We start from the raw sequence: 16,576 nt of genomic DNA, 5'->3' as shown, positions 1-16,576 counted from the left end.
TTTACTGGGATGAAGGAACATTTTCTGATTCACACACGTTCATGACTCACGAGGGCATAATAATCCAAACAAAACCTCGTTAAACAGCAGTCTTAAGACCAACTGCGGCTCCTGTCAGTGAAATCACTTGCTAATGCAATTTCAAATGCTGAAATGTCTGGGGCCACATGTTGGCTGGCTGTCACGAGCCCGGATGGCTGATAAATAATTTTATAAGTCGGGGCTTGTTCTGCGTTTGCAAAGTGCTTCTTATTCGCAATGTCCAAAAAAGAAGGAAAGTTTGAGTCCAGTGCGTCATTTTGCTCAAACCACACACAATTAACGTCACTTCATTGTCCTGGGATGCGCATGCGCGCTGTGGAAGCAGGTGGAAGCGTCACTATTATAAAGATCAGGCCTTTCTATTAAACACTATAAGTTGCCAAAAACAGGACTTCTGGGCTTGGGTTGTTAATTAACATTGTTAGACACAGAATCAGCTTTCTATCAGTGTAATCTAACACCGACAGTTGTATCTTTCTGGTAGTAACCGTGGGTGGAAAGAGGAAAAGGGGGGTCTGCATATACTAGGCTACACCTCTCGCCCCCCCGCAACACACCCTCATCCACGCCCCCTCATGCGGTGGATTCCCTCTGGGGGGACTGCCATGTGTAGCATAGAGTCCCGGCACGACCTGCCACAGCATTAAGGTGAATGCCCCAGGAATGAAAGGCCGGGGGTGCAGAGCGGAGCTTACCATCGCCGCTCATCTCGTGTCCACCAGCATCATCGCCTCTCCGCTTGTCTTCAAACTCCTCGTCAGAAATACATAAATATCCACCCCCTCCCCCCGCCAGGATCTGCTAAGCGGGACAGGTATGACTATCCCCCCCGCATGTCCGCGCTGCCTCGCGCTGCCAGGAGCCGAGCAGCGCGCGCTCTGAGAGATCAGCGCCCAGGAAGCCGGGCCTGTCCTGGAGGATGCGAGCCTCTCCGCCAGGCAGTCAGTGGTGAAATCCGCATAGGATGGAGATAAGCTCCAGCACGCGTCTCTCTCACCCCCTCCCTCTCTCTCTCTCTCTCTCTCTGACACACACACACGCACACACACACGCAGAGGCGTAAAAAGCCCCGGCAGGCCACGCGCGCAGAGCAAACAGGGAGAGGAGGGACGGGGGCGCGTCAGTGCTTTGTCAGCGCTTCACCTCACAGCATCTGCTGTGTTTGAAGGCGTGAGCAGGACCGGACAAACGGCCCATCACTCAGACTCCAGTGAATAAAATTTATTGATCCTGACAGAACGTGATCCCCGCCTGCCTGACGTGTGTTAACAGCTTGTTCTCTGTCCGCCGTGCACGCTGATCTCCTCCATCAGGTCGCACAGGTTGTCCACCAGCTCCTCCATCAGAGCATAAACCTGCCAGAAACACACAGGAATAAATCTGCAATCAGAGTCCTCCCCTGCACCTCTGCACGGCTTGTTGCGAAGTATGAAATCAAACAGAAAGAAAGGTTATCTTGAACTGAAACACATGATGCAGTTATGAAATGCGGGTACACACTCAACGTAAACAAAGCACTCTGTTGAATCCGCAAAAAACCTACATGGAACCTACATTAGGCTGGCCGCACTCTGTGCAGGTGAACAAATTCAAGACGTTTAGGTGGAAATGTAAGAAAGAATCTGATGTTAAACGTGAAAGACAAGAGAAAGGTCGAGGAAGACGTCTGTCAAGAGTGAATATCCGGGATGAAGCAGGGCGGTGGAGCGCCATAAAAACGCTGCTCGGGATTCAAACACACGGTTTACAGAAAACTTATATATGTATATATATATATATATATATATATATATATATATATATATATATATATATATATATATATATAGTTTACCTGTTCTTCATGATTTTGCAGTGATTGTCTTCAAGCATTAAAAGAAAAACACAGGATCTACTTTTAAAACTCCTTTAAACGTTTGAGCATTTAAAACTTCATTTCTTACATCCTGGTTTAGACTTCCTGAAGAGAAGAGTTTTGACCATTTCGACTCAGTGAATGTAGATTTCTTTATGTATTGCGAAACACACATTTCAGCTGAGAATTGAAAATAAAACATTTTAACTCAGCAAGCCCCTCAAGTGCTCCGTGTTCCTTTTATTGCTTATCTTGGCGCTCAGCCTTTCTCATTTCATGTTAGACAGCATGGTTTACTTGTCCTTTTCTTTTATTTGGGGGAAAAACAATGTACCTGAGGCAAAAACTGACATCATCGACAACTGATTCTTTTATGATTGAAACCCTAAACTTAACACCTCAGGATGGATGTATTTTAGCAAGGATTTTGTTCTGTTTTCAGTTTTTATGCACGTTAAATTTGCATTTATAAGACAAGCAAACACAATAAATAAGATAAAAACAAATCTAAATATGCACTTTAAAAGTAATACTTACAGATAACACTTTAGTTTTGGTACTGACAAGATGTTAAAGTGAACCAGCTGAGGGATAAATTAATTATCTTAACTTACCAGCAAGAGAGACTGAGCTGCAGAACGAATACCGACAGTGGTTACAGAACTTAGGCTGCATCTATTAAAAGTTATAAAGCTTTTGGAAAACATTAAAAGGTGTCTGGTTGTAGTCGTCTGTTTTGCATCAAACTGCATCAGTGATACACAGATGTTAGGTGGCTATCAGGGTCACCTAACATCAAGAAGGACTGCAGTAAGTCAGTAAAATCTTACTTTTACAGCACCTTTCCCAGACAGCAGTCACAAAGTGCCTCACAATCAAATAGCAAAACAACAAAATGAAGACATTTAATGGATACATCATAACAACATAATCATAATAATAGACTTTGTTGGTGTTAGATTTGAATCCCAGATGTGTGATATTTTGTATATAAAATTTCTGGGAGCTCATGTTTCCCCTCTTGGTCCAAAGACATTGTGTTAATTTATGACCTCAGGGGTGATGTGTCTCTGTGTGTTGAACCTGTGATGAAGCAGGAACCTGTCAGAGTGTACCCCGCTGGCTGTCGGGTGGCAGAAAGGCTCCTGCTTCTCCTCAACCCTGAACTGGTTAACCAGCATACCAGATTCACTGGTTAAACAAAACGATAGATTATTAGTCCCAAAGATAAATAAGATTGTCATTGTATTCTGCTAACCAAGATAAATAATAAAGTAAACTATATAATAGGAACAAAAATAAAGTCAATATATGCTGCTCTTGCTGTGGGCAGGAGTGACCTTCTGTACAGATTCTTATAGCAGCTGAGCTGAGGGAGCTTCTAACAACACTTTGTTGTTTATTCGTTATGTAGTAGAAGGTGTGAAGTTAATGCTCAGAAGTGTGCAACATTCCTCTTTCTGTTATCATGTCAGGCGCTTTGGAGTGTTTTCCAGCACAGAATCTGCTTTGTTTGGTTTCTATGATGCTGTTGCACCTAAAGATGGCTGCAGATAAAATGACACTTTCTATTTTTGAGTTTCAGGAGATGTACTCCTTTCTGTCTATGCTGAAACCCTCGAGTTTCCTCAAGGAGGAAAGTCAGTCCTGTCTCTTTTTGTAAACTCTGTCATTGCTGCATTTTCAGTCCAGTCTGCCGTTCAGATGACCACTCAGGTGTCTGGAGTCCTAAAGATCCTCAGTTTCTTTTCACAGAAAATAAATCATCTGTGGCTTATTTCGGATTTTCCCAACCTTCATAATCATCTTCGTGGCCTTGTTCACGGTTTAATCAACCAGTCTCCACCCTTCAGCCTGCAGAGCCCTTCTGTGCTCTCAGACACACGATTCTTCGACCTCACAATTTGTGGCCTGTTACTCTGTCAGGTCGTCAATAATCCATGTGACTGTGGTAGCATCCATCTTTGTTTTCTAAAGATTTTCACACAGCAGCACAGCCTGTACTGTGTGAAATGCCAAGTAGATAATGTCTTCTAAAAGTTTAACGCCAGTAAAATAAGCACCGTAAAGAGTTATTAAACCCAGCGTTGCTTAGTTATCAATCTGTAGTTTAACTGTTAGTTGGACCACTAACAGAGTTTTGGGGGCTTTAACTTTCTGTAACGTTAAGAAAGCTAATCTCTGATCATTGTGAGCAGATAGATGAGATTTACTTGGGGCTGGACCAACGACTGTTTATATTAGACCTCCGACATGAAGCTGAAAGTCAAAGCCAGAACAGGACCAGCGTTCCCTGTAGGCTGGTTTGAGTACAAGCGTAAAGTGTCCCTTCCATGTAAACAATTTAGACATTGCTGTGGGCAAAAACAAAAACAAACCAAAAAAAAAACCCACCTTGTTGTATCATTTTTTTCTGTTGTTGACTCTTGCTGATTCATGTAGTTCTTACCTTGCTGCTGTATATTCAAATATTCATTTATTTCCCTCACATTTAGCCGTAATTATGTGTTTCATGCTTTAAAAAAAGCTCATGTAACACTGTGACTGTGTGTGGTGGTGGTGATGGGGGGGTGGGGTTAGTAGTAGGTGGGACTTAAAGCCCCACGTCCCTAATGAGCAGACTCTGGTTCCAAAAAAGCAACATGGCAGCTCCTGTAAACTGGGTCTTGCTCGTGGACTATAAAAAATAAGCAGACCTCAGATCTGAACCCGGATGTTGAAGCTGTAATGAGACCTGCTTCTGTGTCAGCTGGTTTTAAGACCCCCCCCTCTCTGTGTAAATGAACGGGACATTGCCCTTGTTAGAAACTAAAATCACAGTAGCAGATAATACTTTTTCATTACATCTACAGAAAATTGCTCAGTCGAGTCAATCCTGGTTCCTCAAACATCTCCAACCTGAGGTAACACTCATGGCATCACCAGGGTTGCCATATTTTCTCAACCTTCAGGGAGCAGCTGAATAGAGCAGAAGTGAACATAATTTCCCAACAATGCTCTACACGTGACAAACAAATTGGCTTGCCTTTTTGTGCAGGGTCTTTGTGTAAATGCGCGTCAACTCTGGGTCGACACTTTGGTCATCAGGTGGTTGTGGAACGATGGTTTCTAAGCTTATTTCAGTCAGTGAAGCAGACCCCTTCCTGTTCCATTCTCTGGAGCGCCTCCCTGCGTCATCCTTCCTTTTACCTCTCCTTTTGATCTCCTGTGGAAAGGTCGGATGCAGAGTTGGAATTAAACACGGTTAGGATTTACCGAGTAAGCAGTCTGTGTTTGTGTCGTTTCTACGTGCATCTGTCACAGGTGGCTTGGAACGGGGCAGGTGCCATTATTTCACACCTTGGCATGCTGTCGGAGAGCAGGTGCACATTTTCACACTCTGCTCTGTTTCCATGGTACCATATGAGTAATAGACCATACCTTACCTGTGACTCAACCATTACACAGAGAAGAAAAACACTCAGCAAAAATACTAGCAGATGAAACCAACCTCGGTCTGACGCTACATGTCTTCCTTTGATGGTGGACAACAAATAAAAGAGCAATAAAGATTTGGGAGGTAACCGAAGGTAAGTTCAAGGCTGAACCAGCAGTTCATCTTTTCATTTCCTTTAAAGAAAATAATTAATCTCTCAAATACAGTTTCTGAATACCACTGAGGGGTGGGTGGGAGCAGGAAAACAACCTTGTGCACTGAAAAGAATCAATAATAGTAACACTTTTTGTATGTTATCTCTCTCAACAAGTTACTCAGACTGAATGGCCAATGGGTTGCTAAGATACCAGAACAACCTTGCAGGCTGACAAATCTTTGTATATATATATATATATATATATATATATATATAAAAGAAAAATTATGTAAGCTCATGTCATATATATAATTGCCTCGCTAAGATTTTTCAAAGAAACATTCACAACAAATTCTTAACACATGTATAATGTTGCACACATTACATTAGCCTAAAATTAAAGCTGCTGAGGCATGCATTTCTGAGAGTGAGGCAATGATGTGTGGTCAGTACGTGAAGGCTGTAACTCAGTAGTAACAAGACAACAGAATCCAGTTGAGCAGCAGATGAATGAATGACAAAGTGGCAGCTTGTTAGAAGAGGGTGACTCATGTCTGGATCAGCTGAAGCGTCAGAATGAGTCGTGTGTTGTGTTTTCCTAAACATGACACTTCATTCATGCTCATGATTCTAAATGCATTCGACTCTGGTGCCGCTGTGCGACAAGACAACTTCAGATTCTCTACCTGTTGGTGGTGGTTAGTCGGCGGAGCACAAACACACACACTGCCTCTTTTTTTGTGCTCAAACACATTTTCTTCTTACCTCCGCTGAACTGTCAACTGTTGGAGACTTGGCATCTCTTTTGATGTCACCTTTAAGCTTAGATTTCATCCCATTCTTCTCCTCTTTAGCAGCTGCCGCTCCCTTTTTCTCAAGTTTGTCTTCTTCGTGTGCGCGATCAGCCACATACAGGACGCAACGACAGAATACAAAGCAGATAAAATTTGTGATTTTTCTGTTCTTCTGCGAAACCTTTTGTAACTGGAGTCACAATGAATAAACTGACAAAGTCCAAAGTTCCAAATGTAGTTCTGAAACATTTATCTGACACTGATTATAACTCCTTACTGCTATATCCTGTGTGTCAAATGTATGAACCTCACCCGCATCAGAGATTACAGTTTCATGGCTCCCATCAACCCACATTTCTTTCTCCGGAAGCCCAAACACATTTCTGAGCCTCATGGCTTCACCAGACATTTTGTCCAGCAGTTTCTTCCACAGCTGCTGCCTGCAGGGGGCGACACACACCACCATAACACACATCAACACGGAGCTTGAAGGCATACGGCATGAGTTTAGGTAGAAAAGACAATGCCTAATTCACAAGTGTCCATGCTTCACCCTATAAAGGCAGCTGTTAGTTGGTGTTTTACATCTGGTGACCCAGAAAGCTGCAGAAACAGAGAGTTGAGCTCAGCCAGGCTCTCTTCTTTGGTCAGGGAGGCTAAAGTGGGCTCCTCGTAAGACAGCACAGCCTTGAGTTCAGCAAAACAACAGAAACAAAACAACATTAAGTCTTTCATCAGTCAGGATTATAAGAAAGTGTTCATACTGTTTATTACCTCACTAAATGTAAACTATAACTTATAACTATAACCACATTAGGACTACCTGCTGAAGAGCATCAATGGAGAAATCCCAGCTGCCTCCTGGATTCACTTTATGCCAAAGTCTCTTCAGGGCCTCTACTGGCTGATAAAGGTACTGCAACTAAAAATAACAGATTGGGGAGCAAATAAGGTGAATAAACACATGACAAGACCGAGAAATTTATGTATTTTTTTCTTTATTTCTACATTTCAGCAACTTTAAAGTAAAGTAAAACAAACTATTATTTGTTATTTGCTCATATGAGTAAAGTTTACAGACATTATGAACAGAAATGGCTGTCACACTACAGGATAATAATTTCCGCTGATAGTTATCTTTGTTATGGTGAACGTCAGATTTAGTTTATGTTTAAGATGTAGAAGATCTGTGTTGTCTCCTGGGGCAATGAGATGAGTTTGTTTCAAAGGCTTCAGTAGCTGTAATTATCTTAATATGAGCTGATCTAACTTAGTTAACAACAATATTTAGTCTATATTAATTACAGATGATCAATATAAAGATTTTATGGTTTTGTTGGATCCCTTAATGGTGTTTTCAAACATGTTCACATATAAAAAGTGAGAACTGATTCATAATAGCTATTTAGTTAGTATTCCCCTGAAAGTCATTTGTTCACATCTTAATTATTTGAGTCCAAGTCATGTTTCTTTTGGGCTGGCACATCAACATATCGTACAACACCGAGACTGTTGTGATTTCTTTTAGATATTAGCACTGAATCACGAGCTATTATAAATTAGGATGGAAAAAAATATAATTATGGAGCGCTACATGAATGGGGCTAACATAAAGGTCAGGGGATAAGAAAAGGACTGGTCACACTCGTGCCTACAGCCTGGGAAATATGAAAAATAATGACACAATGAATGGATGAGTCTCTGGTTCATGTGCCACTGAATCACGTGTTGTGACTAAGATTCATTCTGAAGCAAACGCACTGAAAGAAAAGGGCATGACACATCTGCGCGACATGAAAATAAACCACCTTGACACCCAGTAAACACCGTGCTTCAAATAATACAGGACACAATGAGTATTAGAACTAATCTAACAGCACAGTTAGCAGAGCATCAAAACATGGCAGGGTCACCGTGAAGCTCAGAAACTGTAATGTTTTCTTTTCTTTTGTTGTATAATGTTTCAGTCACATGATTTAATGCCAGTCTGAATGTTCCAATAAAGAAACCTAATTATGTGTTTTTTTTATTTGTAGCCCTAACCCCAAAAACATATATTATCTGAATCTAACTTTTGCATTTTTTTATGAATATTCTCTAATCAAACTTGACTTCCAGGCAAATTAAAATTAATTCAATCGGGCTACAGCTCCATTTAGTAGCATGGCAGCCTGTGGAGTAACGCCCCCCACGCCTGTTTTTTTACAAGATTTTCTTTGTGACAGTTTTACACACAAAACACGAGAATCTTACACTTTATGAAGTAAAACAGAGTGCAACATTCTGAAGCTGCAGGTTTACATTACTGGACTATTTCTGATCACAAAGAAAGATTGAAGATGCTGCCACATGTGGGTCATTACCTTAGGGTTTTTGTTCAGGAATTGCTGCTCTTCAGTGATGTACAGCTCTGCAGGAGAGCGGGGTCTTTCGGGGGTGTAGACCCTCTGCAGCAGCTCATACACTGTCGATCGACACATTTCTACCACGACTGTCTTTTCCAGCTTGCTCTGCTTGTACACACACAACACAAACACAAAAATGTTTCTTTGTCTGTAATTTTCATTGTCCTTTGTTAGTTTGTGTCTTGTCTTTTCTTTTGGATGCAACCTAACTTGAAATCTACCTCTATGAACAGCCTCTGATCTGCGGTTTTGTCCCGGCTAAAGGCCACTCCACTCAGCCTGACCTGCATGGAGGCTCCTTGCATCAACACAGGATGAGTGTTGAGTTGCCAGAGCTCGCTTTTAAGACCTGGATCCTCCGTCTTAAATATGAACTCCACCCGCTCGGTGTCCCCGGGACAGATCACACCTGCACGGCAGAGGGGGGAAAAACAAGGAAAGAAAAAAAAGGCAGGTTGAATGCTCGATGAGTGACATGAAGGGCTGACACATGGACAAACAACATGTGACGCACAGGCGCTGGCTGCAGGTGTTTATCACTGTGTGTGTGTGTGTGTACCAGAGGAGAAATTGAAGTAGAAGTGAACGCTCAGGTGTTGGAAACTCTGTGGCACAGTCAGCTTCTGCCAGCTGTAAAAGATGGCCGTGCTGCCCTCGTTGTGCAGCTCCAGGTCAGAGGAGACGATTTCTCCAGTCAGGGCCTCAAAGAATAACGTGGTGCTGATTCCTACTTCTCCCTAACCATTGAGTAAAGAAACATGACACTCAAATCATTCAAATGCAAAATCTTCATTTCACAGATCATCAAAAATCACTTTAAGAGACAAACTTTATGTGTCTGTTGGGCTACAGGAATATTATATAATTCTAAGACTTAAATAAGAGCTAATAGCTAAAGAAGCTGAAGTACAAAAATGATCATAATATCACTCTGCAGTACTTATTTTAGTTTAACAACAGATTATGTTTTAATTTGTATTTCACAGCGCTAAGTGTTGGAAGAACCTTCTTAAATTACACAAGTTAATCTTTTAAATGTATTCACAACCATTTTTTAAAATTACTTTTTTAAAAAAGCATACCTGTACATGAAAAGGTGTAAAATTTTTAATGTAAAAGTTCTGGAGGCGACATCAGGTTTCATCATAACAACATTCGGTGAAAAAAGTTTAAAGTTGCATGTGTGGTGAAACTGATGAAGGAGGCACAAAGTGGATTTGTTGAACTGATTGAGAACACAAACAGAGTGTTTTCATTGTCAAAATGCTAATTAGCTTCTCCAAAAGAGCAACCTAGCACTTCACGAAACTTAGTTCCTGCCCACTCTGTTGTGTAAACGTCTTTCGTACCTCACTAGCAGCAGACTTTCCAGTCCAGCGTGCAAGCTGACCGTGGATTCTTAAAGCAGGAACAGACGGAGTCTTCACCTGAACGTGATCCGGCTCTGCAGGGGGGCTGCTGTGGATGACAAGACAGCAGCAACATCAGACTACATTTGCACTGAGCTGTTTCTTTCCAGCACTATTTTATGAGAGAGCCACTTCCTTTCAAGTCTTTAGCTCAGACTTATTTATCGATATCAGGACATTTACTGGAAATAACAGAGAAATGATCGAATATTCTCACAGAAATTTTGCTTGTCTAACTTCATTTAATACAATTTAATGCAACTTTACAGCTGTACAGGACTGAAACTCAAAAGTACTGTAGTGTAAAAAGTTAATAAACTTGATTTGATAAAAAAAAATAAATAAATAAGGTTTAGGTTTTATTAGATGACTGATGTTTACTCTGAGTTGTTACCGCCACTGTGACATCTTCTCCCTGAATCTCCAAACTGAAATCACTCTGACTTTAGATTCAGAAGCATTTGATACAATCCAACCTTAACATTTTGAACATCTTTTCCTAACACTAAGAGTAACAACTATTTATTGAACTGTAAGAAATCTGCAATATTTACAGTAATTATTTGCAGACTGGAGTTGAATAGACCATTGAATTACTTACAAACATCTGTTTGTTTTTTACCTTTTAAAAACAATATTTTATTTAATTAATAGCCTGATTAACGTTAGACCAAATAACATACTGTGTCAGATAAGAAGAGAAGGTAATTATTTCTTACAGGTTCTCCTTTATAATCTCCTTGTGCTCCTTCTCTTCTCTCTCGTTCTCCAGTAAGGGTCTCTGACGCACTGTGGTGGAAGTGAATGGCTTTCCACGACCAATTACCTCCAATTTGCTGATATCCTGCAAAGTCACACAAAGGTGAGGTTGTCATGGATAACATCGACTTTTAATCTGTATCTAAAGTTACCAAAAATAGCTTTTCCTACTAAAAGTAAAACCTGCTTCTCTTCAATCCAACTTCAAAGTTAAATTGACTGATCAGCCATAATATTAAGACCACCAAGTCAATACTGAGTAATATTAGGCTGGTTACCACCTCAGATTAATTGTTGGCTTCTTTCAAACATTTTTGATCAGTTTTTGTGTGTGTGTGTGTGGGGGGGGGATGTTGTGCTGAAGGAGTGCTGCTGTAGGCGAGAGCTGCTTCCATGTGAGGTTTCCAAAAATAAAAAATGGAAAACAAACATCCAGACGACGGCCAGGATGCAGTATATTTTCCAGCAAAACAAATAACTGTAACAAAAGTGAGAAGTGTTACTCTTAAGTGGTCACGATATTATGGTTGCTTGGAGTATGTGTCATTAGCCATACAGATTGAATTAGTATGTAACGACATCATAAATAAAAACTAGTCTACTCAGCTTATTCCAGTGCAACTGTTTGGCTGTTTTCTCAAGGCTTCAGGACAGGCAGAGGGACAACAATCGATGCAAAGCTAATATATTAGCTCATATTTCCACACTGTTTTCGAAATAACACCGTAGGCTCAGATTTCTCTCTATCTCTCCCTCTTATCGAACTACTCATCTTGCTTGGAGTATTTTTTTCTTCCATAATAGCCCTTTCTGTGTCACTACGACCCCCCTGACTCTTTAGACGTACGTCCCAAATCCAAGTAAGTGGCAGACAGGACGATCTATCTGTGTCAGAGGACCCCAGATCTTAAGCATCCCATTAGTGCAACAGAACACCCTGCACCCATTTTCTCTCATTTCACTGGCACACTTGAATGTGTGCGAACAGAAGACGGGAAGCTGAGAGGAAGACACCAGCTGAGAGCATTAAAACAAACTGTCATTTGAATAACCCTCACAATTATCAACACCTGTTACCTAGAGCGTTAATAAGCTTAAACTGGAACTGGCAGTGCGAAGAAGTCCATTTATCTTTGAGTATTTACCGCAGAACCCCCCCCCCACCACCACTGCTGATGGAGTCATTGTAATGCAGAGGAAGCAGTAAAGCAGGCTCTGTCCCTTTTCTTGTTTTCAACCGCTCCACAGACCTCTGCAACACTCCTCTTATGACTCGGCACGCTCCTGATTTCATAACTGCTCTGTATTCTCTTAGACACTGCTCAGTGTTAACTATGCGGCTGAATTAATTACATTATGCCTGTGTGCGCTACACTTAACTGGCAATAAAACACAACCAACGGTTTAATTATGTGTCCGAGGTACTCTGTACTTTGTTTGTGTAGGTGTGTGATTACTCCTGTGAGCCTGCAAGGTTATGTGCACTTGAGCGAATGTGTGAGCTCTGTGTGCATTGTGCATGTACGGGAGCTTGTTCCCTGCACAGAAAGCCTGGAACAGCGTGCCCGAGACAAAATGATCATTGGCTGTTTGTGAAGATACAGGGCGAATGTGAATGTGAGACGAAAAGCTGCGGGGGTGTGAGCGGCTTCAGAAAGAGTCCAACAATAAAGTTATTTCTGTAAAAAGACAAACAAATTGTCAGCGCAGTCTTGATCGGTTTTAACCAGACTAAACTAGATTTTCAGATTTAAAAAAGTACAGATCGTTGCTTCATGTGAAATTGAGGTTTAACAGATAATTATAAAACTGGAGCTGGAGCGGTAGCAGGACAGGGCTCTGATATAGTTGTGCAAATTGGATAAAATAAACATAAATACAGCCTAAACAAGTTGTAATTTGTCTCTGTGGCCCTGTGGTGGCCTGGCGGTTTGTCTGGGGTGCACCCTGCCTCTTGATCGCTGTAGATAGGCTTCAGCTCGGAAAAAGAAAATGGATAGATGTATGGATGGAAGTTGTAATTTTCTTGACTGATTTTGTATGACCAGATGCTCGCTGTAGCACCGCCGAGCTCGATCATTACATCGGCAGCCTCTCTGAAGGCAGTTTAGAGACAATTTACTTTTGCTGGTGAAAAACTATTTTCTGAAGGTCGCGTTGGTCATGTTTCCTCTTCAGCAGTGGAAATAACAAAGGATGGTTTGTCAGTCAAATGCTTAAAGCTTACTTAGAAAAAAAATTCTTGTCAAAATATCACCTTAAATCAAGATTTATTACCCTTAATTTCACCAGGCAAATCCTTTTCAGGTCTCTTTTTCAAGGGAAAAAATGATTTAAAAAAAAAGAAGTTTTAGCTTTTTTTAGCCAGATTTTTTTAAAATTCAGTATTCACGATCACACAAAATATCAAAAGATATTGCACAGTTTGTAGCACTTGGATTATGTGTTGGGAATGACTCTCAGCTACTACCACACCAATGTTTAGCACAAAATCTGTAAAAAGACTGACTTATAGCCTTTGTTTCTTTTCTAAGCTGGCGTCTTCTTGAGTTGGTTTTAACTTAAAGAGTTATTTAGTTGCAGATGAACATCCCATGATTATTTTCTGAGGGTTTCATTAAAATTCACCCAGTGGTTAATGAGATATTTTGCTAACAGACAGACACGCGCACATTAACAGGCAATTGCATGCTTGCCCACCTGTTATGGCGGTGGGTGATAATAATGCAGGAACCACTGTTCTCTCTTTGTGCTTGCAGAACCTCAAATGAGTGCAAATGTAAATTAAATGTAAAAAACTTATTTCCCTTTTTAAAAAAAATATATTGCAACACTATAATTTGTGCATGAAAATTTGAAGGAATCAGCTTTTACTTTGATCCTAAATCCTTAGAAAAAAGACGATTTCAATAAATAACACTTCTAAGAAGTGGTGTGATAAAGCCTTGAACTCCACAATCTGTCTCCTTAATATTTGAGATTAAAATTTGAGTTACTGGCTTTTTGATGTCCATCTCCTGGAGCAATTCCTTAAGTTCCTGGCACTGGTGCTGAAGATATGAACTCCGACTCCACGTCCGAGAAGCCGGGCGCTGAATCTTAGCAGAAGGGATTCCTAAAGGACGGAAAATGTCCCACAGAGAGAAAACAATAAGTCCTACAGAAAGACTGAATCAGTTTGTCAGTTTCTTTGGCTTCCTAAACGGTTTTGTCCACATCCGGTATTCGCTGCGTTTTCCTCCTTCCCATAACTTTTACACATCTTCTGCAAAGTTGAAGCACTGTTGCGGATTTGTTTCAGATGAAGGCACATTTCAGAAACCACAGGCTCGTGTGTTTACCCAGTTCCCTCTGTATGCTCCTCGGCTGTCCTACATGTGTCACAGGTTTTTTTTGGCCTCGCTCGGTCTGAGTCAGAGTGGCTGCGATACCGCTCATTTCATCTCCATAACGCTGCGGGAGACTCCAAAACTCACTGCCCACACGGTAACCCTCGAGAAAAGAAGACACACAAGTGAAAAGCCTGGAGACAGATAAAAGCAAATAAATAAAAATCTAGCCGAGTTGAGAAAGCGAATGTGTGTCATACATATCCAGAGTGGGTGAGCGGCATGACTCGGTTTAGAATTTCCCTTTGCTCCTGAGTTTCTCTAAAATGGTCGGCTTGATTCATCAGCAAGAATCCCACTGGCCTGTCGAGCAAGTCTTAATATAAAAGAAACAGATGTGCGATATATGTTATATGAAAGCATTTAAAGTCTGAATGTATACGGGCTGTACAGATGAAATGAGCAGCTTACAAGATAACTCCTCCTGCTGCTGTCTGCGATGTCTCATACGTTTCTCCCAGTGATGCAGGGCGTTGCTCTGGATGTTCCTCTGCGGTGAAGGCGTCTCGCTCTCCATGCTGCTCGTGTCAGTCCTTCTGGCCTCAGATAGAAGATCGCCTGAAGGTTTTGGTATTTGCTTCACCAGCTAGTCATGAAGAGAGGGTAAAATTGTAGCAGAGTTTGCAAACACATTCAGTTTAAAGGATTTCCGTCCACAGAAGGCAAGGCTATATTAAAACAGCTCTAAATTTACGTCTTTCTCTCCTTTGGCCTGTAGATAACTTTGAAAATCCTCCAAACGACCAAGGATGCTGTGTGGAAGAACCATGCCACGCTCATCAAACTGAAGCCATGCTACAGGAGATTACAGGAAAAGAGAGAAAATAATTCAAGCCACAAAAATCACATTTTTGGAAAACATTTGCCTTGAGCTGCAGTGAAATCAGCTCCTCATCTGGCTCGTAATTATTGAAATAAAATAAAGTGAACCTGCGTAGTCCGATTGCTGAAAGTCTTTCCCTGGAAGAGTCGCTTCAGCAGCATTTCTGACTCCATCAGTGGCCGATCTCTGATGAGCCATCAGCTCTGCTTTTTGACAATCCTTTGGATGCTTTGCTTTGTAAAACTGCATTGAACAACATAAAGCTGCTGTAGAACTCTACATGCCTAAATGCATTTTACTTAAATAAAATTATTACATTTTCTTTTAATTCAGGACATAACGGAGCTTTACTTTATCAGGAAGAGAGTGGAGATCCATCGTTGTGTTCTTGGTGCGGTCATCTGTCAACAACTCATCTGGCATTTTTACCTCCCTGGATTCTGAACAAAACAGAGAAAATAACTTCGGTGTTACGAAATGAGAAACTGTTGTTAGACCTTGGATTTTTGTAAACGTTTTCCTTCCTTTTCTCTATCTTCCATGTGAGAGACTGAGTCTTTCTTTTAGAAAACTGGCATGTTTACAACTAAATGAAGGCAACGGAAGAATTTGGCAATCAGGAAATAACTGGGGAGCTTACATAACTTCTCAAAGCTTCTGACGCTGACGCATTCTCAGGTTCAGATGGGGATTTTTGTTTCTCCAGTTTAAGGCTCAGATCAGCGCATATTAGTACGTATTATTCAAAATTAGGCCAGTAAACCTGGACAGGTGACAGACATAAAACAACTCCTAAATTCAAGGGATGAATCAGATTTGAGTGACGGACAACTTCATCGGATCTTAAGGCTCTTTATTACCAACAGCCATAATTTTTTTTTTATTTTATATCATTTATTTCACTGAATCTATGAAAAAGGCCAAAGATAATACAGTTTTGAAGGACCAAGAAAGTGATTGTCAAATTGTCTTTAGCTGAAAAACTGACAACAAAATGAAGAATACCTCAGCTCTTTGTTGGATTTTCTTTTTTTCCTGTATTTCTGAAAAAAATTGGCTTTCCGCTGTAGTTTGTATTTTGATTAATTAATTAATTTATTTATTTAGGTCTGACACTCCTTCTGTCATCCACTTTTCCCATCTTTAAGCACACAGTGAACAATAATAACAACAATACTGAAATGGTCAAGTCAGGTAAAGGCTGGACAGAAAATGGCTGGAAAAACACTACTTTACAAGGTTAAAAGAAAATAAATCTAACGAAATTAAAGCAGATTAAAAACGTTTGCACAGGACTGTATAGCTGCTCCTCTACTGGACTGCATTCACTTTCACTCATCCTACGTGTTTGTATGGTTGTGCAGGTTAAAATAAAACAAACAGACGGACACAGCTGACCTGAACGACCCAAAGGTCCGAACTGTGGCCTTGGTGACTCTCGGTGACTCATTTGTTTCAGAATAAAAGGAATAAAAGCAGAAGTGCAGCTCAAAGCTCAACGCGACGTTAGCGATGCTAACTATGCTAA

The 16,576-nt window shown here is 40.9% G+C and overlaps 2 protein-coding genes across 2 annotated transcripts in view; both read right to left on the bottom strand.

The window, feature by feature from the left end:
- The window catches only part of LOC119616577 (epsin 3b), a 14,108-nt gene extending 12,797 nt beyond the window's left edge, over positions 1 to 1,311 (bottom strand). The window contains exon 1 of the mRNA XM_017436372.3: positions 738 to 1,311. The gene's annotated coding sequence lies outside the window, so the exon portion shown is untranslated. The remainder of the gene's footprint in view (positions 1 to 737) is intronic.
- epn3b (mycbp associated protein) lies at positions 1,308 to 16,576 on the bottom strand. The gene is made up of 19 exons (XM_017436391.3): positions 16,447 to 16,576; positions 15,400 to 15,488; positions 15,156 to 15,291; positions 14,920 to 15,020; positions 14,637 to 14,811; positions 14,426 to 14,541; positions 14,178 to 14,328; positions 13,833 to 13,951; positions 10,797 to 10,921; positions 10,018 to 10,126; positions 9,228 to 9,405; positions 8,890 to 9,077; positions 8,627 to 8,773; positions 7,087 to 7,185; positions 6,817 to 6,950; positions 6,576 to 6,703; positions 6,235 to 6,356; positions 4,923 to 5,102; positions 1,308 to 1,397 (listed from the first exon to the last, which is right to left on the bottom strand). Exons 1-19 carry the CDS (start codon positions 16,496 to 16,498, stop codon positions 1,308 to 1,310), a joined length of 2,439 nt encoding a protein of 812 aa, XP_017291880.1. The 5' UTR covers positions 16,499 to 16,576.

This window comes from Kryptolebias marmoratus, linkage group LG3, assembly GCF_001649575.2.
Source record: "Kryptolebias marmoratus isolate JLee-2015 linkage group LG3, ASM164957v2, whole genome shotgun sequence".
Taxonomy (NCBI): Eukaryota; Metazoa; Chordata; class Actinopteri; order Cyprinodontiformes; family Rivulidae; genus Kryptolebias; species Kryptolebias marmoratus.
This window is presented reverse-complemented; position numbering and strand designations above follow the sequence as displayed.

What these genes read in the sequence shown, in the direction of transcription:
- epn3b (XM_017436391.3), bottom strand. Translation starts at nt 16,498, where the DNA reads ATGAGTCACCGAGAGTCACCAAGGCCACAGTTCGGACCTTTGGGTCGT. An exon ending in TCCACTCTCTTCCTGATAAA is followed by an intron (nt 15,292 to 15,399) that starts GTAAAGCTCCGT and finishes TGTTCAATGCAG; the next exon opens with TTTTACAAAGCAAAGCATCC. An exon ending in CTAACAGCTGCCTTTATAGG is followed by an intron (nt 6,704 to 6,816) that starts GTGAAGCATGGA and finishes CGCCCCCTGCAG; the next exon opens with GCAGCAGCTGTGGAAGAAAC.